General features: G+C 36.8%; 1 protein-coding gene across 1 annotated transcript; it reads left to right on the top strand.

Annotated features, from left to right (window-relative positions):
- Nucleotides 1-52: 52 nt before the first annotated feature.
- Nucleotides 53-21,119, top strand: LOC100377902 (protein arginine N-methyltransferase 3-like). The gene is made up of 14 exons (XM_002730383.4): nucleotides 53-86; nucleotides 402-614; nucleotides 1,348-1,397; nucleotides 1,598-1,706; nucleotides 4,073-4,226; nucleotides 4,639-4,846; nucleotides 6,047-6,168; nucleotides 6,792-6,864; nucleotides 8,539-8,644; nucleotides 9,062-9,249; nucleotides 12,506-12,592; nucleotides 18,295-18,345; nucleotides 19,529-19,616; nucleotides 20,953-21,119. Exons 1-14 carry the CDS (start codon nucleotides 56-58, stop codon nucleotides 21,060-21,062), a joined length of 1,590 nt encoding a protein of 529 aa, XP_002730429.3. The 5' UTR covers nucleotides 53-55; the 3' UTR covers nucleotides 21,063-21,119.
- The last annotated feature ends 473 nt before the right edge of the window (nucleotides 21,120-21,592 follow it).

The following is a 21,592-nucleotide window of genomic DNA, read 5'->3' as shown; positions in this document are numbered from 1 at the left end:
CATGCTGGGAGCTATCATTCCAGACATGCCTCATTTGCATAATTTATTGATCAACATGGCTGCCTGTAGTGGAGCACATGAGTTTGGTACGTAATTTAATAACAGTGGCGATACTAGTGTTTTCTGCTGTATTGATTGTTATGTGTCATGTTTCTGTCGTTTTCGTGACATTTAGTATTCCATCAGCGTGTTAAATTATCCAACTGATAAATGGATGGTAACTTGTTGTGTACACGAATAATAGGATTTACTCGTACTTCGAAACTTAAATATCTGCTGCAACTTCATATACATTACATTTCAAGTAAGTGTGTTTTCTTTAGGCACAATCATATATTGCTTCATTTGCATCATGTGTCATAAGTATATTTAATTTCTTTTGTAATTATGGTTGATCACAGATGATGATGATATGCCAGAGTTGGAGGATAGTCACTATGACGACAGTGATGGTGATGATGAAGCTTGGCTTGATATGGATGAAGATGGGTTGCAAACACAGCAATCTGTGACATGTTTATTTTGTGAAGAATGCTTCACCTCTGTCAGTATGACATTTCAACATTGCAGAGACCATCATCGTTTTGACATTAGAGATATACGGAAGATCTATGGTAAAATCATGTGATCAGATGAAAACTGTCAATTTTTGGGAACGTTCTTAACAATAATTCTATGTAACAAGGCAAAATACAAGATTTCACTGAAAACCTATGCATTTTGGACTCTCGTTTTTCCATAAAAAATTTCCCAATTATTTGATTATAATTTTTAATATCCTGATGTTATAAATCAATAATAATGAAAACATGAAGAATATGAAATATAAACTTTAATTTCTCTCAAAACTTCTTGGATACTATTATCATAATTTTATTCTTTATTGTAATTTTATCTATATCTCAACAGAGATTCGATAACAATAAAGTTATTACTTACACTACTATAAATGCATTAATTATTCACTGGGTTTTATATTTACTATGTTTGCTGATAACTAAAATCCATTAAATTAAAAATGAACATGTAAAATAACAATACAACTCATTGTTTCCCTGGCAAATTCTTTAACTTAAAACCAAGTGTATATGATCATAGCATCAAAATAGGGAAATTAAATGAAAATAAATTCATTTACAATAGTTCAAAAATTACCAAAAAAAAGCTCCTCATCCTTGTTTCGCATTAGCCATTGTATAATTTCTGCAAAACTATTCTCACTAAATTTTTTCAGTAAAATTTAGAAGTGTTCCATTTAATTTCATGTATTTTTGGATTCATTTCTGAGTGTCAAACATTTTAAACAGCTATTCATGATTTCAATATATTGTTGTGTTGTCTTGTCAGGATTGGACTGTATTGCTTATATAAAGATGATCAACTATATCAGAACAACGGTGAGTGTGAGGTTATAAAAAATCCCTACTCGGATGATCGCATCAATCTCTGCTGCACCTTGATACTCCCGCTGTACTGTCTTCATTTTTTGTGGCATCCCAGCAATATTCTCATGATTTACTCAGGACAGAATTTTATTGAAGACTAAAAATCAGATATTTGATACTATAATTGCTGTAATTTATTGATTAATTCTCAGAAATGTCCGAGTGTGGTTTTACATGTACCGTATACACCAGATAACATTCCATGGAAAGATGATGTGTTCATGAAACCAGTCATACCAGATGATTTACTCTTGCAATTTGGTGAGTTATTGCGCCCTCCAGTGGTGGATTATTTGAATCTTTTGTGAAAATAATAAGTTGTGTAGTGTATATCATTGTTTGAAGGGCAGTCGTCATCACACTGTGTTTAGTTGAATATGTGATTCATACTGACCTACACAATGCATGTGAAATATTATTTGTTTGTTTACATGAAATTAGAATATGTGCTGCATGACGACCACAGTCCTTTATTCATAACATGTTATTGCTGCTGTGCGTTTTTGTGTACATGTGATAATTCTTATCCTAGTATACATACATGCACTTAATGAAACATTGCCTATGAATTTTTACTGTAAACTGCTTTAATTTCCCAAAGAAAAATTGTCACCAGTCAGTCAAAATCACAAAATTTCGTAGCTCTGGGCTTCTACATCATGGAGTGACAGTGACTTTTGCAGAATTTTCATGAATGAATTAAAATCATGAAAATTCCTAGCACCAAAAACTAGCAGCTCATTCAAAGCCCATAAAAATGCATTGTACAGTGGTGTGCGTCTTAAAAATATAGAACGTTTTGTGATGTAGCTCTGTCCTCAAGAATGTTTTGATATCTATGCAAGGTATTATGACATGAAAATCAGTCAAACATACTTCAGCCAATAGCTGTACAGAACACAGTGAACACATGGAAATCAGCCAATAGCTGTACAGAACACCGTGAACACTTGGAAATCAGTCAAACATACTTCAGCCCAATAGCTGTACAGAACACAGTGAACACTTGGAAATCAGTCAAACATACTTCAGCCAATAGCTGTACAGAACACAGTGAACACTTGGAAATCAGCCAATAGCTGTACAGAACACAGTGAACACTTGGAAATCAGTCAAACATACTTCAGCCCAATAGCTGTACAGAACACAGTGAACACTTGGAAATCAGTCAAACATACTTCAGCCAATAGCTGTACAGAACACAGTGAACACTTGGAAATCAGTCAAATATACTTCAGCCAATAGCTGTACAGAACACAGTGAACACTTGGAAATCAGTCAAACATACTTCAGCCAATAGCTGTACAGAACACAGTGAACATATGGAAATCAGTCAAACATACTTCAGCCAATAGCTGTACAGAACACAGTGAACACATGGAAAACAGTCAAACATACTTCAGCCAATAGCTGTACAGAACACAGTGAACACTTGGAAATCAGTCAAACATACTTCAGCCAATAGCTGTACAGAACACAGTGAACACATGGAAATCAGTCAAACATACTTCAGCCAATAGCTGTACAGAACACAGTGAACACATGGAAATCAGTCAAACATACTTCAGCCAATAGCTGTACAGAACACAGTGAACACTTGGAAATCAGTCAAACATACTTCAGCCAATAGCTGTACAGAACACAGTGAACACTTGGAAATCAGTCAAACATACTTCAGCCAATAGCTGTACAGAACACAGTGAACACATGGAAATCAGTCAAACATACTTCAGCCAATAGCTGTACAGAACACAGTGAACACTTGGAAATCAGTCAAACATACTTCAGCCAATAGCTGTACAGAACACAGTGAACACATGGAAATCAGTCAAACATACTTCAGCCAATAGCTGTACAGAACACAGTGAACACTTGGAAATGTTTTATGTTTTATTAGTTACTGTAGTACTGATACTGCATTTGCACAAGATTACTACCATATTTAAAAATGCAGAATACATGTTGTATGCTGTTGGTGAATTACCAATGACGCCAGACTACGGTATATATAATTGTGTCAGCACTTGCAATTTGCACATAAAAAAACAGTGACATTCAATGTCCGGAACTGTCGCCTGGCATTTAAAAATAAAAGAAAAAGCTACCTGAAACGAACACTAACCAGTTCTTTCAAGGAACACTCATTTATATTTTCATGTAGTATGTTTCTAGAACTAGATGTATGTTTTGTGATTTAGTAATAAAATCTACGTTTGCATGAATCTTCTTCAATTTCCACGAATAACAAAACAAATTTGCTATGAATTTCTCTGCTGGAACAAGCCAGAGTATGTATGAGTTGTCTTCCAAATTTGTTTCCTTAGAATCTCTTGCAGCTCAAATAGAAAGATAGAATAATTAAGAGCTGAATAAATTTGGTTTTAAACTGCAACAGAAAATGACACCAGCTAACAGAGATCTGCAAAGGGCTGCATGTTGTCTGCAGTTGTTACTGTATTAATGCTGTTATCTGCAGCCAAGATATGTTGTGTCTGTTGATCTATGTTTCATCTGTACATGAGCTGCGTTCTGCTGCCACAGATACTAAACAGTGACAGCTCTAGGCAGCTCTGTCAGTAACACCACGACATATGAATTCTACATGAGACACATATTTTTCATTGTAGATATTGAAAGCATGGCAGGTGAAATAGAACAACAAAATACAGATACAAGTGATAAAGAAACTAATTTATTGCAACAATTGTGTGATTACAAGCAACGTGCTGAATTAGCAGAATATTCACTTACAAGGGCTTTGGATGATTTGAATATTGCTAAGTAAGTCATTTTTAAGGAGTCAATTCAATTATCAAGTTCATACAACTTATTTATTTTATGTTCTATAAATCCAAAATAATGGTAACTAAATGGGCTTGAATTACTGTGAGCATACTACAGCCATTTATTTGAGACTGAAACCTTTTCTCTATTCCTTTCTGTTGATGAAGCAAGAGCAATTATTACAATTGACCTTGTGTGACTATGTTAACATTTTGATAACTTAGACTAACATGTGACAGTCTTGCGACTAGCCTGTGGTAATCCTGTAACTAACATGTGACAGCCATGTGATTAACATGTGATAATCATGTAACTACCGGTAACATGTGATAGCCATGTGACTTACCTGGTAATAAATGTGACAACCATGTGAATTTGGTATTCAATATTTATGGTATCATTCCTTCAGATCATTTGCTCAAAACTTTGTGATGTCGTCGTCGACCCATATCCATGACAGTTCCCATCATGCACTGCATTTATCTGCTGATGAAGATGATGCTTACTTTGATTCATATGGCCATTACGGGATCCACCAAGAAATGTTACAAGATAAAGTCAGAACACAAAGTTACAGAGATTTTATTTATAAAAATGAACATTTATTTAAAGGCAAGGTAAGATCAAGCACAGAATAGCTTTAATTGATTAGTACATGTATGAATAATAAATCTACTCGGGTAGAATCTTGAATAAATATTGATGAACCAAACCAAAAGGTGTTGCTGTGTGTGGTTGAATGTCTTCGTGACCAACTTTTATCTCTTCATCATTGCCAGACATTGCATGTACAAAACTGAAGACTTAACATTTGTATTGAGCTCCAGTCCAGGATCATTGATGGCAGTCAGAGGTCATTGATGGCAGTCAGAGGTCACTGCTGGCAGTCAGAGGTCACTGCTGGCAGTCAGAGGTCACTGATGGCAGTCAGAGGTCACTGATGGCAGTCAGAGGTCACTGATGGCAGTCAGGGGTCACTGACTGCAGTCAGAGGTCATTCAGGCCAGTCTGAAAAGGGGAGTTTCTAAAACTGGTTTTGTCAATGTCCATTTTCCGTTTCGAACATTTTCTCAGAAATTCTGCAGCAGATATCGATGAAACTTGGCAGGTTGATGAACAGGTCTCTGCCGAGTATGGCTTCTAAGTGGGTCTTTTTCAAGATTTTCATCCAAAATTACCGCTCCCTACTGCACTGACAGAGCAACTGAGCATGCTCAGAATAAATAATTAGCTTAGATTGTAATGCTAAGGTTTTTTATAGTGATGCTATCGTACCATTATCAATCTTAGTAGAAAACGTTGAGGGCTACATTTTGATGGGAATTATAGTGGTGATAATGAAACAAACCCAGGTCCTGTAATATACAGAGACCTGAATTAACAAAGAAGGCAAGTTGTTATTTAGGTACATCAAGGTTTACTCAGATTTATGAATGCCGTTTCTTGAGCATGTATGAGACATAGTTTGGTTGCACTTGTGTACTCTGAGATTTTGGACCTGGGTCAATGAAAGTAGAGTTGTTGTAGATGTTCCATGTACTATTTTAACATCAGTATTTTATAATTAACAGGGACTGTGACATTCATGTCTTGTTACAATTTTGATTTTCACTTATCATATTACATTATTCATGTTTGTAAGCAATGAAAAATCACATTTTTAGCATTATATTTGGAATTTTCCTTTCAAAATATGGTTTATTTTAAAAGATCTTCAATATGCTATATAACATGTATGGTTTAACAGTGCACTGGATATTATTTTGAAGAGAAGCACATTCATAAACAATTCTAACCAGACAGTATTTCACTTGTAGGTTGTTTTAGACATTGGTTGTGGTACTGCTATACTGTCCATGTTTGCTGCTAAAGCTGGTGCCAGTCATGTGATTGGTGTGGACCAATCAGAAATCATTTACCAAGCAATGGATATTGTGAGGTACAGTGGATTATCAATTACCATATACAACTGTTTATTTTGTGTATTCTCACGGTAATACAGATCTAGTGTATAGGACTTAAGTTATTTTGGGGTTGTATTTTCATTTATTTTGCATAATCTTTTTCATATGTTCATGGATATTATGGACTGATGCCTGTGTGACCATCCATGCGATCCTGTGTCACTGACATGCCTCTATCAGTCATGTTTAACACATCTTATCCATCATGTAATACGTAGGATACATATACACATGCATTGTTTCATGGTTCATTCAAGATGACCGAATTCAATATCATTTCTGCCATTCTGGGATCAGATCTTGGTTGTGTTTGGACAGATTTTGTTCAAATTGAGTACATACATTGGATGTTATGGCACTGTTCTGGATCCATATCTTTGAGTTGCAATTGACTGATCACATTCAAACTTTATACGTACAATGTAAATCATGCCACACACATGTACATGTATACGTGTGACTTCTGATTCAAAATGGCTGACTAATTTCAAGCTTGTGTACTAATACACAACAGAGACAATGTCATGTTGTATCATACTTTTTGACGAGAAAAATTATGGCATTCAAATGGTTAAGTTGTCTGTTGATTACTTTGCAGAGAAAATGGTTTAGAAAAACAAATTACTTTAATAAAAGGGCGATTAGAGGATATTGAGCTTCCAGTAAAACAGGTATGCCTTATTTTGTTTATTTGTAGTAGTTTTACATGGCAGTGTTTTCTCAAAGTCAAACTTTTGCTCCTTCCACTAATTATCCACAGATTATCTCTTGTTCGTTTATACGGCTGTGACAGAACATAGAACAAATTTCCAACTGATTGCACTGAGCTGAAACGGCGCCATATTCACCAAAACAGCTGAACTTTGCTCAAGCTGAACATGTTTACATGGTAATTTTTGCTGTCTTGAGCTGTTGGGCTCTGATAAAATGTTCTTGTGTAAACAAGGTCTCTATGAACTTTGACCTCAGGGATTCACATGACATCATTCTATATTGCCCACATGTTGTACTGTATTCAATTTCATGTGATTAGAAATAGTGTCATAATGTTTGAAATCTCTGTACTAGTCTAGTGGTGATTGATTTAGGCATGAGGGAGACGAATTACAGTTACTGACACAAAGAAAACGAACAAAGTGGTCAAATTTGCGTCGTCGAGTTTGTTTCTTTGTTGTAAAAATATACACACAAAAGGGGGCGAGACAGGGGTAGAAAAATAAGAAAAACTTATCCTACCAAGCCATGGCGTCGGCGCGGCAGCAACCCAAGCTAAAACTCGAACAGGAAAAGGCAGGCTTCCAGGCTGGACCGCATAGTTTCATCCCTGCTCGGTGCGGAGAAAGAAACAGAGTGATCTAGAAAGCAATATGGATACGCCTTGTTGGCCCGGTCACGTGGTTCGTGACTTGAGGTAAAATCTTGAGATCATGAGGCTTTCCCTGATCTAGATTCTATCTCTCCGTCATTGGCAGAATCACTGATTAATGCCTACAGTTCAAAATAGTCATTTTGACTGACCAGAGTCTATGGTGGGTAATTGAACGTAGTGAATTGAGGAAAGATGATTATTCATAGAAATTAGTTTTGATACTGAGAATTCTGAGATACTGTAAGGGGCAGCCATGTTTGTTTTTATTATTAGAGGACGCTTATGTACATACTCATTCCATGTTTGGAATTCACATTTCCTAATATGGTAGGATAAAAATACTGTGTAAAATACTGCAAAATTATGGCATGCTGTAACTTATGGCGTTAGATGACAGATATATAATAATGTCATGTATTAATGTCCGTGAAAATAAAATTGTTTTACAGTAGTTTAAATACAATTAGGTCATGTAACTATGACAACATATATGTGTATCTAAAGCCAAGATACATGACAATACAGTCATGTAGTATTCATAATAGTTTTCGCTTAGAAGATTAGTTCATGTAAACCTCTAAAAAAAAATTCTTATTTTGAGGGATATTGGCAATTTCCCTTTGTTTACTTTGTTCATTCTGTGTTATTAATTTTTTCACTGTTTGAAATCATTCAATCAATTGAAAATTCAAAAAAAAAATATTATTTTTTCTATTGTCAATTTCCATCTGTTCATTCTGTGTTATTAATTTTTTCACTGTTTGAAATCATTCAATTCATTTGAAAATTCAAAAACATTTTTTTTATTTTTGCTATTGTCAATTTCCCTCTGTTTGTTCATTCTGTGTTATTAATTTTTTCACTGTTTGAAATCATGTTTTGGAAATTGTGCCTCACATCACATTTCTATTTAGTAATTATAGAAATGCTGGTTTGTCTTTAGAATTTGCAATCATATTATTATTCTTTTATCTAGGTTGATATTATAATATCAGAATGGATGGGATATTTTCTATTGTTTGAGTCTATGCTGGACACAGTAATATATGCAAGAGATAAATGGCTTGCACCCAATGGAGCAGGTGAGTGTACTGCATTAATTATTCACTGGGTTTTATTTTCACTATTTTCGCTGTTAAGGATAATTTGCTAATTTAAATCTATGTGAACAAGTAAAATAACAATAAAATTCATTGTTTTGCTGACAAATTTGTGAACTTATAACCCCTGTAAATATACTGAAAACATCAAAATAGTGAAATTAAATGTGAAAATAAATGATTTTACAGTATTTGCATGTGTATCATCTATCCCAAAATGCATTGCAAATAAGCTTATCACATGGTCACTTTCCACCAATCAGGGCCTGACAGATTATATTTCGGGAAAGTTAGAAATCAGTTGCATTAGAGATGAATTCAACAACTTTACAAAGCAGATTCTTGTGGCTGGAAAAATGTTAAAAGTTATTTTGTTTTTTGTTTTCTGTCTTGATTCAGTATATCCTGACAAATGTAATATTAATCTTGTTGCTATGGGTGACAAAAAAAGCCATTCCTCTAAAATTGCATTCTGGGAAGACGTTTATGGTTTTAAGATGAATTGTATGAAAAGCTGTGTATTACAAGAAAGTAGCGTTGAGGTTGTCAAACCGGTGGTAGTCATGTCACAACCAGCTGAAATAAAGGTAAGAAATGGTTACGTTCAGACAATGATTATTTTTTGGCTTGGGTTCTCTAAAATTCATGATTTTTCTATGACTTGACAAACACTTTTTGATATTTTTTAAAGATTGTAAATTCAATAATGAATGCTGGAATGGATACCCTTTTACTCAATAAAAAAAACAATTCAGCGGCATATATGCAGTATTCCAATGAAACTCTCATTTACTGATTTACCTACAATATGAGGTATGTACGACCTAGAAATAGTGCCGTATGCGAGTACCAAGTTGCGAGTCGCAAGTAGTAAAATATGCCATATGCTAGTGGTAAAAACGGCATATGCGAGTGGTAAAATGTATCGTTTGCTAGTAGCAAAAAAGGGTAATGGGTAAATGCTTGTAGAAGACCCTCAATGCCCCAAATACTTCGACCTAACCACTTTATTTGTACAAGTAGAAAAAGTGTTATGTTTCGTTAAAATAAGCATGGACATGTTAGCATTGAAATAATCATAGAAGTACAGTTATCATCAGTACAAGTAGACTCGCTGAACAGGAACTCACACGCGAGCCAATGGAAACAATGGCTGATTTCAATGCAATTTTGTCTCAGACATGGACAACAAACTCGCTGTTTTGCTGATTAGGAATAACGTGATGTTAATTTCGTGGTATCCGCGGGGGCGGAGCTACATCACAGACGTTCCACGTTGCTAAGACGCGCACCACTGTACCATGCATTTCTATTGGCTCTGTGCGCACTGCTGTGGAACGCCGGTCGAGCCGGTGAAAATTCGAGAAAACAACACAAACTCAACTTTGAAGTAATCCCGAACAATCGAATTTATATATGTTACACACGTAGGGCTAATCTTGTTGCACTGTTCAGGGGACTCTCAACAATCACCCCAAAGTACCGTTTTCTGCGAGTTTTGGGCCTTTGTTTTCACCGCCGCGGGTTGCCAGGCGGTGAAAATGCCCGGATGTCCGCCCCCGAGGATTTCAACAGCTTTGTAATGAAGCACAGGCCCTTAGCTAAATTCTCCTATAAACTGTTGATTCTGTCGACCATTGGGAATGCACGTTTCAACCAGACTACTTGGACCTTGGACATTTGCGAGACGTAACAACAAAAAACGCAGCCAGTGATACATTTCGAAAATAAAAATACAAAATAAACGCAATCAGAGGCGCCGACCACGCGCGTTGGAAACAAATAGAACGAGTTCAACTGCGTTGTGACACAGTATCACCAGCCTCTTTCACTGACGCAATATAATTATGCTATTTCCCAACGCACTTATATTTAATACATTGACGAAAAACACCACAAGAAAAATGTCAACTAATAATACACAATTATCCAGGCAGTACTAGAAATTATTGCTGATAGTGATACTAATCATGTTTTGTATTGGAAAGTTGGATACTTGAACGTGAAGTCTTGGGCATGTAGTAATAATAATAATAACTTTATTGCCTTCGTGTAAAAATTTTTACATAGGATAAGTACAGCAAAAAAGAGTTTTAAAATAATAACAAGATATATGTAAGAATTGTACAAAAAACAATACAAAAGGACTTAACTAGGATTTAAATGTTAAATAAATCTTTGTGTTGTGTAAATATAATTGGCCAGTTCTATAATTATGCCAGGATCTTTGCTTGAGAGTATATATATGAACTGTATATTTTTATTGTTATTATCTTTTCTAAGGTCTATGTTTTAACGAAACATAACACTTTTTCTACTTGTACAAATAAAGTGGTTAGGTCGAAGTATTTGGGGCATTGAGGGTCTTCTACTAGCATTTACCCATGAAAATTGTCTCTCTATCCTGACCAAGCAATGGCAGACGCTTCTTTGTTTCAATTTGTTTCAATTCAAATTTGATCCAGGTTGCCTGTAAATACATTCCATGTGTGAGAGACGTCTCGTAAACATGCGGACTTATCACTCAACATGCACTTTATTTCTTTATTATATACTATGTATTATGGAATTGTGTGCTAGTTAACACTTGGGTTGTGGCAAATTTAACACCTCTCTGAGGTGTGACTACTTTTGAAACCTGCCATTGTCTTCATTTAAACGGCGGCGCGTGACACAAGAATTCTGTGACCCTTCGGTGAACATGCACCCATTACTAACTACACTTATAATTCTATGATTCTTTAATTGCTGACCACGGGTTCATACTAATTTTACCGAAAGAAAAAACAATTTTCACATGTTATGCGGAGTGTGCTGGCTGGTCATGGCCGTTTATTAAATTATTGTGCTTTCACGTTTTCTATGCAATTTCGTGAAGAGCAAACATTGATTCTATGCAAACGACTGAACGAACTTTTTTGATACAGCATCATGACAATCTTAAGCAACCATGTACACATCATTTCATAACCATGGTAAATATTTGATTTTACTGTGATAAAACACAATTGAACGTACGTTGTTATAGTATAAGCAAACGTTACAAGCCTTTGTATTACCCCTCGCATAGGGCTTTTTTGCTACTAGCAAACGATACATTTTACCACTCGCATATGTCGTTTTTACCACTACCACTAGCATATGGCATATTTTGCTACTTGCGACTCGCAACTTGGTACTCGCATATGGCACTATTTCTAGGTCGTACATACCTGACAATATTTTAAAATAACTAATGCTAAAGAAACTTAAAATTTACTATTAAAAAAACATACTTGTAATTTCACAGACTGTTCATTTGAATTTGTCGTTGGAAACATTCAAGATTTTCACCCAGTATACAATGTATTGATGTTGATAGATGTCATGTATGTGTCACCATTATCATATACCTTGCCTATGGAAAGTGCGCCCTCACATCAGGGCAATAATTTCCTAATCATGACCGACACAGTATGCTCGGTTTTCATCAATCAAAACAATGGTGGTCACACTGTGTTAAAATTGTAATTACACCTATTAGGTATATGATAAAACTGGATATCGCTTACACGTCCTCAGACCGCAATAAAGATTATTATTATAATCACATATTACCTTCAAATTTAGAATTTCATAAAATTAAAATTTACACGTGACTAGCAAAATGTTTAAAGTAACCAAAATTATGGAATTGTAATTTTTGTAAACCACTCACAGGTTAACAGGCATGTCCATCACAGAAAACATAATTTGCGACTTTTTTTATAAAATTGCATGCAAATACACATTGCATTATAAAGTATAAATTTGAGTTTAAATGTCCAATCATCAGAACCATTTTACAATATTTTCACTCCCTAGGCTATTGATGTCTGTTCTTCAAATATAAAAGATTTAGATTTTACATCAGAATTCACATTAGAAATGACAAGAGAGGACACATGTACAGTAAGTATATAATCAATGCTATATATATTGGTATAATTGTGATAGAAGCAGGATAGTTTGCTTTTTTGTGTGAAAGTGCTAATCGTACATTTTGCCATAGAAATCATATCCCATGTTTAGACTATGTGTAGCTTCTATGAATCAAACATCAATAGATTCACTTTGTCATTTTGTTAACAAGATCCAGTCAAACTCTTACACCTGTAAAATTTAACCAAAGTCCCCCCAAAGTTGCTTCTGTTTGTGAATGAATTAAAACTCTGCTACTGGTTTTGACCTTCCCTTTGAGTCCGTGGTACACTCACCCAGGGTACAGTGGATTTGACCTTCCTATTGAGTCTGTGGTACACTTACCCAGGGTACATTGGCTTTGACTCACCCATTGAGTCTGTGGCACACTTACCCAGGGTACATTGGCTTTGACCTCCCCACGAGTGTGTGGCCCACTCACCTTGGGTACAGTGGCTTTGACTCACCCATTGAGTCTGTGGCACACTCACCTAGGGTACAGTGGCTTTGACTCACCCATTGAGTCTGTGGCACACTTACCCAGGGTACATTGGCTTTGACTCACCCATTGAGTCTGTGGCACACTTACCCAGGGTACATTGGCTTTGACCTCCCCACGAGTCTGTGGCACACTCACCTAGGGTACAGTGGCTTTGACTCACCCATTGAGTCTGTGGCACACTCACCTAGGGTACAGTGGCTTTGACTCACCCATTGAGTCTGTGGTACACTTACCCAGGGTACATTGGCTTTGACTCACCCATTGAGTCTGTGGCACACTCACCTAGGGTACAGTGGCTTTGACTCACCCATTGAGTCTGTGGCACACTCACCTAAGGCACAGCGGCTTTGACTCACCCATTGAATCTGTGGCACACTTACCCAGGGTACAGTGGCTTTGACTCACCCATTGAGTCTGTGGCACACTTACCCAGGGTACATTGGCTTTGACTCACCCATTGAGTCTGTGGCACACTCACCTAGGGTACATTGGCTTTGACTCACCCATTGAGTCTGGCACACTCACCCAGGGTACAGTGGCTTTGACTCACCCATTGAGTCTGTGGCACACTCACCCAGGGCACAGTGGCTTTGGCTTACCCATTGAGTCTGTGGCACACTTACCCAGGGTACATTGGCTTTGACCTCCCCACGAGTCTGTGGCACACTCACCTAGGGTACAGTGGCTTTGACTCACCCATTGAGTCTGTGGCACACTCACCTAGGGTACATTGGCTTTGACCTCCCCATGAGTCTGTGGCACACTCACCTAGGGTACAGTGGCTTTGACTCACCCATTGAGTCTGTGGCACACTCACCTTGGGTACAGTGGCTTTGACCTTCCTATTGAGTCTGTGGTACACTTACCCAGGGTACATTGGCTTTGACTCACCCATTGAGTCTGTGGCACACTCACCTAGGGTACAGTGGCTTTGACTCACCCATTGAGTCTGTGGCACACTCACCTAGGGCACAGCGGCTTTGACTCACCCATTGAATCTGTGGCACACTTACCCAGGGTACAGTGGCTTTGACTCACCCATTGAGTCTGTGGCACACTTACCCAGGGTACATTGGCTTTGACTCACCCATTGAGTCTGTGGCACACTCACCTAGGGTACATTGGCTTTGACTCACCCATTGAGTCTGTGGCACACTCACCCAGGGCACAGTGGCTTTGACTCACCCATTGAGTCTGTGGCACACTCACCCAGGGCACAGTGGCTTTGGCTTACCCATTGAGTCTGTGGCACACTTACCCAGGGTACATTGGCTTTGACTCACCCATTGAGTCTGTGGCACACTTACCCAGGGTACATTGGCTTTGACTCACCCATTGAGTCTGTGGCACACTTACCCAGGGTACATTGGCTTTGACTCACCCATTGAGTCTGTGGCACACTCACCTAGGGTACAGTGGCTTTGACTCACCCATTGAGTCTGTGGCACACTTACCCAGGGTACATTGGCTTTGACTCACCCATTGAGTCTGTGGCACACTTACCCAGGGTACATTGGCTTTGACCTCCCCACGAGTCTGTGGCACACTCACCTAGGGTACAGTGGCTTTGACTCACCCATTGAGTCTGTGGCATACTCACCTTGGGTACAGTGGCTTTGACCTCCCCACGAGTCTGTGGCATACTCACCTAGGGTACATTGGCTTTGACTCACCCATTGAGTCTGTGGCACACTCACCTAGGTTACAGTGGCTTTGACTCACCCATTGAGTCTGTGGCACACTTTGTATTTGTATTTGTATTTATTTATTTACACCAGAAAAAGAAAATATACATAACACAATTAATTTTTCCTTTTTACCACTGCAAAGGATTCTGATGTGGGTCATGGGTCATGGTCCTAGACCCGGAATAAGAAATAATATTGTACTGACGTGCGGATTATCATAAATTTATCATATACATATATTTTATACTACCAGTCAATTAGTCAGCTTGTCAATCAGTTTTAATCAGTCAGTCTGTTGTAGTGAGTTGTCAGCCAATAGTGGTATAATTAATCTGAATATTCAGATATAAGTTCAGCTTTCAGACAATTTTTAAAAAAATATCTACTAATATTGGCATTTTGTAGTTCTGGTTCTAGTGAATTCCAATGCTTAATTGATGCAAACTTTATGTTATGCTGGGTTATAGAAAGTTTTGTTTTTGGTATAGAGAGGCTGCCACTTCTATTTATTTTAGTGGGATAATTATGAGAAGGAGTGTTGATGTAGGTATCAGGACAGCGTGCGAAACAATTTTTATTTAAATCGAAAATATATAGACAAGAGTGGAATTTACATAGTTTATGAATGTCCAGAATTTGAAGAGAACGGAACAGTGTTGCAGAATGCGAGTTCCATTTTGAAAAAGAGATAAGCCACACAAGTCTTTTCTGGAGTCGTAGAATCGGTTCAAGAAGGGTAGGATAAGCGTTTCCCCATATTTCAACACAGTACGTTAAATGTATATTGTATATTGGCTTTGACCTCCCCACGAGTCTGTGGCACACTCACCGAGGGTACAGGGCTTTGACTCACCCATTGAGTCTGTGGCACACTCACCGAGGGTACAGTGGCTTTGACCTCCCCATTGATTTTGTGGCACACTCACCTAGGGTACAGTGGCTTTGACTCACCCATTGAGTCTGTAGCACACTTACCCAGGGTACAGTGGCTTTGACCTCCCCACGAGTCTGTGGCACACTCACCGAGGGTACAGTGGCTTTGACTCACCCATTGAGTCTGTGGCACACTTACCCAGGGTACATTGGCTTTGACCTCCCCACGGGTCTGTGGCACACTCACCGAGGGTACAGTGGCTTTGACTCACCCATTGAGTCTGTAGCACACTTACCCAGGGTACAGTGGCTTTGACCTCCCCATTGAGTCTGTGGCACACTCACCTAGGGTCCAGTGCTTTGACACACCTATTGAGTCTGTGGCACACTTACCCAGGGTACATTGGCTTTGACCCACCCATTGAGTCTGTGGCACACTTACCCAGGGTACATTGGCTTTGACCTCCTCACGAGTCTGTGGCACACTCACCTAGGGTACAGTGGCTTTGACTTACCCATTGAGTCTGTGGCACACTTACCCAGGGTACATTGGCTTTGACCTCCCCACAAGTCTGTGGCACACTCACCCAGGGCACAGCGGCTTTGGCTCACTCATTGAGCCTGTGGCACACTTACCCAAGGTACAGTGGCTTCGACCTCCCCACGAGTCTGTGGCACATTCACCCAGGGCACAGTGGCTTTGGCTTACCCATTGAGTCTGTGGCACACTTACCCAGGGTAACAGTGGCTTTGACCTCCCCATTGAGTCTGTGGCACACTCACCTAGGGTCCAGTGCTTTGACACACCTATTGAGTCTGTGGCACACTTACCCAGGGTACATTGGCTTTGACCCACCCATTGAGTCTGTGGCACACTTACCCAGGGTACATTGGCTTTGACCTCCTCACGAGTCTGTGGCACACTCACCTAGGGTACAGTGGCTTTGACTTACCCATTGAGTCTGTGGCACACTTACCCAGGGTACATTGGCTTTGACCTCCCCACAAGTCTGTGGCACACTCACCCAGGGCACAGCGGCTTTGGCTCACTCATTGAGCCTGTGGCACACTTACCCAAGGTACAGTGGCTTCGACCTCCCCACGAGTCTGTGGCACATTCACCCAGGGCACAGTGGCTTTGGCTTACCCATTGAGTCTGTGGCACACTTACCCAGGGTAACAGTGGCTTTAGCCTCCCCACGAGTCTGTGGCACACTCACCTAGGGTACAGTGGCTTTGACTCACCCATTGAGTCTGTGGCACACTTACCGAGAGTACATTGGCTTTGACCTCCCCATGTGTGTGTGGCACACTCACCCAGGGCACAGCGGCTTTGACTCACCCATTGAGTCTATGGCACACTTACCCAGGGTACATTGGTTTTGACCTCCCCACGAGTCTGTGGCACACTTACCCAGGGTACAGTGGATTTGGCCTCCCCTTTGAGTCTGTGGCACACTTACTGTACAGTGATTTTTAAAAGCCAGGTACATGTACATGTAGAATTTACTGAAATCTGGTCTGTTTATCAACTACCAAGCTTCTGGTGATCGGTTGCCTAATTATCTGGGTAAAATCTTAAAGATATTGACTGGTTGGTCATGTGACTAGGATATTCTATTGCTATGAAATTTTGAACACTCGCTGTTTCTTTCTGTTTTAAAAATCACTTGTTCGCTACTACAATGTACAAGGAAGTACATTTTGGACAGAAATATTTCTTTTGATAGAGTATAAAGTATACCATACAGTACAGCATTAATGCTAATTTTGTTGGATTTTATTGCAGATTATAGTACTAGTACACAAACACTGTTTGTCTCTCTCAGTCAGTATCTGAATATTCCAGATTTCCCATTGTCCACGTTCTCAATTTCTATCATCTATTAAAAAGATTCAAAATTCAATGTATGAACATATTCAACAATGTGTTTTGCTAAAATGTATCCCTGTGGTTTCAGATTTAACTAAAATGTTGCCTCAACCATAAACTCTGGTCATTTACTATATAAAATTGTATTCAGGTTATTATTTGTTGCATTAAGGTTATTATTTTTGTAACAAGAATATCATTTGTTGCATTCAGGTTATTATTTGTTGCATTTAGGTTATTATTTTTGTATCAAGGTTATTATTTGTTGCATTCAGGTTATTATTTGTTGCATTTAGGTTATTATTTTTGTATCAAGGTCATTATTTGTTGCATTCAGGTTATTATTGTTCATTCAGGTTATCATTTGTAGCATTCAGGTTATTATTTGTTGCATTTAGGTTATTATTTTTGTATCAAGGTTATTTATTGCATTCAGGTTATTATTTGTTGTATTCAGGTTATTATTTGTTGCATTTAGGTTATTATTTTTGTATCAAGGTTATTATTTGTTGCATTCAGGTTATTGTTCATTCAGGTTATCATTTGTAGCATTCAGGTTATTATTTGTTGCATTTAGGTTATTATTTTTGTATCAAGGTTATTATTTATTGCATTCAGGTTATTGTTGTTCATTCAGGTTATTATTTTTGTATCAAGGTTATTTTTTGTTGCATTCATTATTAGTCTTCACACTCAGGTTTATGAGATTTTTTTTCAATGAGCATTTATGTATGTACATGTATAACTGTATTTACAGGGACTGTGTGGCTATTTTGATATCTTCTTTGATAAAGATTGTGAAAATAAGGTAAATACTCAAAGTTATTTATTTATTTATTTATTTATTTATTTATTTATTTATTTATTTATTTATTTATTTATTTATTTATTTATTTATTTATTTATTTATTTTTTATCAGTTCTTGTTTGATTTGAACAAAGTCTAAGCATGGGAACTGATAATTTAACCTCACTATTCTTTTGTTGTCCATCATCAAAATCAAGTGTGTCTGGCATTCCAGAATTGGATCTCAGATCGAGTGTTGTTCAAAATTGGTAACACAGATTTGATGTATGCTGCTATCTAAGTCAAAATAACTAACTGTCGGCCATTTTGTTATAACAAAGATTTTTTCAAAGCCATACTGTAGAATGCTTTATTTTCGCTTGAAATTTATTTTTGCTATTTTCGCTGAAGGGATGATTCCGTGAAAATAAAATCCAGCGAATATATCTTTTTTCCTATATTTCATATTAAACTCATCAAAAATCAGTGAAAATAAATTCCAAGCAAAACGCCCAAAAAGCCTTTTCAGCGAAAATTAATTCCAGCGAAAATAAAATATTCCACAGTATTTCTGACTTGCCTTGATCGATCCTGTTCAGACACATGTATCCATGCATAATGCCACATACACCGGTATGCTGATACATTCATTACACATTCCATTTCAAAATGGTCGAATGATGCCCATTTTAACGTTAAAAAATTGAAATCATGTTGTTCCACCTTCCAGAATTGAATCTCAGTCATGTATGTACAGATGTTGTTCAAAGTTAGTAAATACATTGAACATAATAGTACCTTTGTGCATGTTATTTTGCTTTTAGATCAGATTCAAGATGGCTGACTGGTGACCATGGTGATATCTCTGATATGCCTTGACAAATCATGTTCAAAGTCCAATCATGTACATCACATACATGTATAAACACTTGCATTTATTCCATGCCCCAATTCAAAATGGTCAAGCATTTCAAACATTCTGGTACTGGTTTGATTAAAAAAGTGCACATTCTGTGTCACAAAAGTTTAAATTCAAAATGGCTGACTCATTTCAGTTTTGTTTTCTACTGGACAACAGGGGCTGTATCATGTTAATGACTCATTTATTGATATATTTGTTAATTTATTTCTTACTCTCAAAATGTAAATTAGTCTAAGGCAAGTGTATAAGAAATTCAACATTTGTTGAATATTTTGCTTTCAGATAAATTTTTCCACAAGTCCAGGTAGTGAGAGAACACACTGGTCACAAACTGTATTTACATTTGAAAACCCAATGGATTTCAAAAAAGGTGAGCAATTAGTTTTGTTTATAAAAATATATTTTGATATCTGTATCAAACTCCCTAGCATCCTGCAGATTATAAATATGTTATAATTGCACCAAACACCTTAGTTATCTTTAATAATCTCACTATTATATTTGCTCACTAGTTATCTTGCAATAATCTCACAATTGTATTGACTCCCTAGTTATCTTGTAATAATCCTACAATTGTATTGACTCCCTAGTTATCTTGTAATAATCTCACAATTGTATTTGCTCCCTTGTTATCTTGTAATAATCTCACAATTGTTTTTGCTCCCTAGTTATCTTGTAATAATCTCACAATTGTATTGACTCCCTAGTTATCGTGTAATAATCCCACAATTGTATTTACTCCCAGTTATCTTGTAATAATCTCATAATTGTATTTGCTCCCTAGTTATCTTGTGATAATCCCACAATTGTATTTACTCCCTAGTTATCTTAGAATAATCTCATAATTGTATTGACTCCCTAGTTATCTTATAATAATTCCACAATTGTATTTACTTTATAGTTATCTTACAATAATCTCACAATTGTATTGACTCCCTAGTTATCTTATAATAATCCCGCAATTGTATTCACTCCCTAGTTATCTTGTAATAATCTCATAATTGTATTGACTCCGTAGTTATCTTACAATAACCTCACAATTATATTGACTCCCTAGTTATCTTATAATAATCCCATAATTGTATTTACTCCCTAGTTATCTTATAATAATCTCACAATTGTATTTGCTTCCTAGTGATCTTATACATGTAATAATCCCACAATTGTATTGACTCCCTAGTTATTTTGTAATAATCTCACAATTGTATTTACTCCCTAGTTATCTTATAATAATCTCACAATTTTATTTGCTTCCTAGTGATCTTATACATGTAATAATCCCACAATTGTATTGACTCCCTAGTTATTTTGTAATAATCTCACAATTGTATTTACTCCTTAGTTATCTTATAATAATCTCACAATTGTATTTGCTTTATAGTTATCTTACAATAATCTTACAATTGTATTGACTCCCTAGTTATCTTACAATAATCTCACAATTGTATTTACTCCCTAGTTATCTTATAATAATCCCGCAATTGTATTTACTCACAATACCGCAACAATCAGCATTATTTCATTGTTACCATTTATTACATAATGATTTCGAATACATGAATTAAAGAGTGATTTGGATCCACAACACAAAGCACAGAAAACAAACATTTCCCATTTCTACTTTTGAAAAATGTGGGGGGGGGTCTAATTTACATGTGCGATTATTATTGTTTAGTGACTTTTAATATATTTTTTCATCATTTCAGGTGATATTTTACAAGGGACTATTACCTGTACTAAAAATATAAAGGACCATCGATCTATGATTGTAAAGTTTACTATAAATGGAATAAATATGAAATATTATGTACATTAATGTAACTCAAGATGTGAATATATAATAAATAAATCATAAATGTGAAATTGACATAAAGGTGTTTGCATTTTTACTTCACTAGTGGGCCCAAGAACAGTATTCAAATAAATCCAGGTATTGTTTCAAAAATAATATAGAAATTAACGTTTTGGAGAACCTTCCTAAAATGACACTGAGTCATCTAAGTATATGTCAGTTATTTTACGTAATAAGTTCTTAATAAATGCCAACCATAGATCATAGAAATTATTTTTGAATTTGTCAAATGCAGCAGCTAGTAGTGTATTGGATATTGACAATGCTGCTGTGTAACTTGATATTGTTTTGTTATTATTTACACCTGTAACCAAACCAAATTATGAGATGTGGAATTTTTTACCTCGCTAATGGTGAATGCCCCCAAATCAGCATTTTCATGTGAAAAGTACTGTAAAATGACTAAATGTCACTGGGTTTAAATTTCGCTGATTTAACATCTCAGACATCTTCATGGGTTTTAAATTCACAGTTTTATCATTTAGATAATGTGT

Source organism: Saccoglossus kowalevskii, chromosome 21, assembly GCF_978046115.1.
Source record: "Saccoglossus kowalevskii chromosome 21, keSacKowa6.1, whole genome shotgun sequence".
NCBI classification, from domain to species: Eukaryota; Metazoa; Hemichordata; class Enteropneusta; family Harrimaniidae; genus Saccoglossus; species Saccoglossus kowalevskii.
This window is presented reverse-complemented; position numbering and strand designations above follow the sequence as displayed.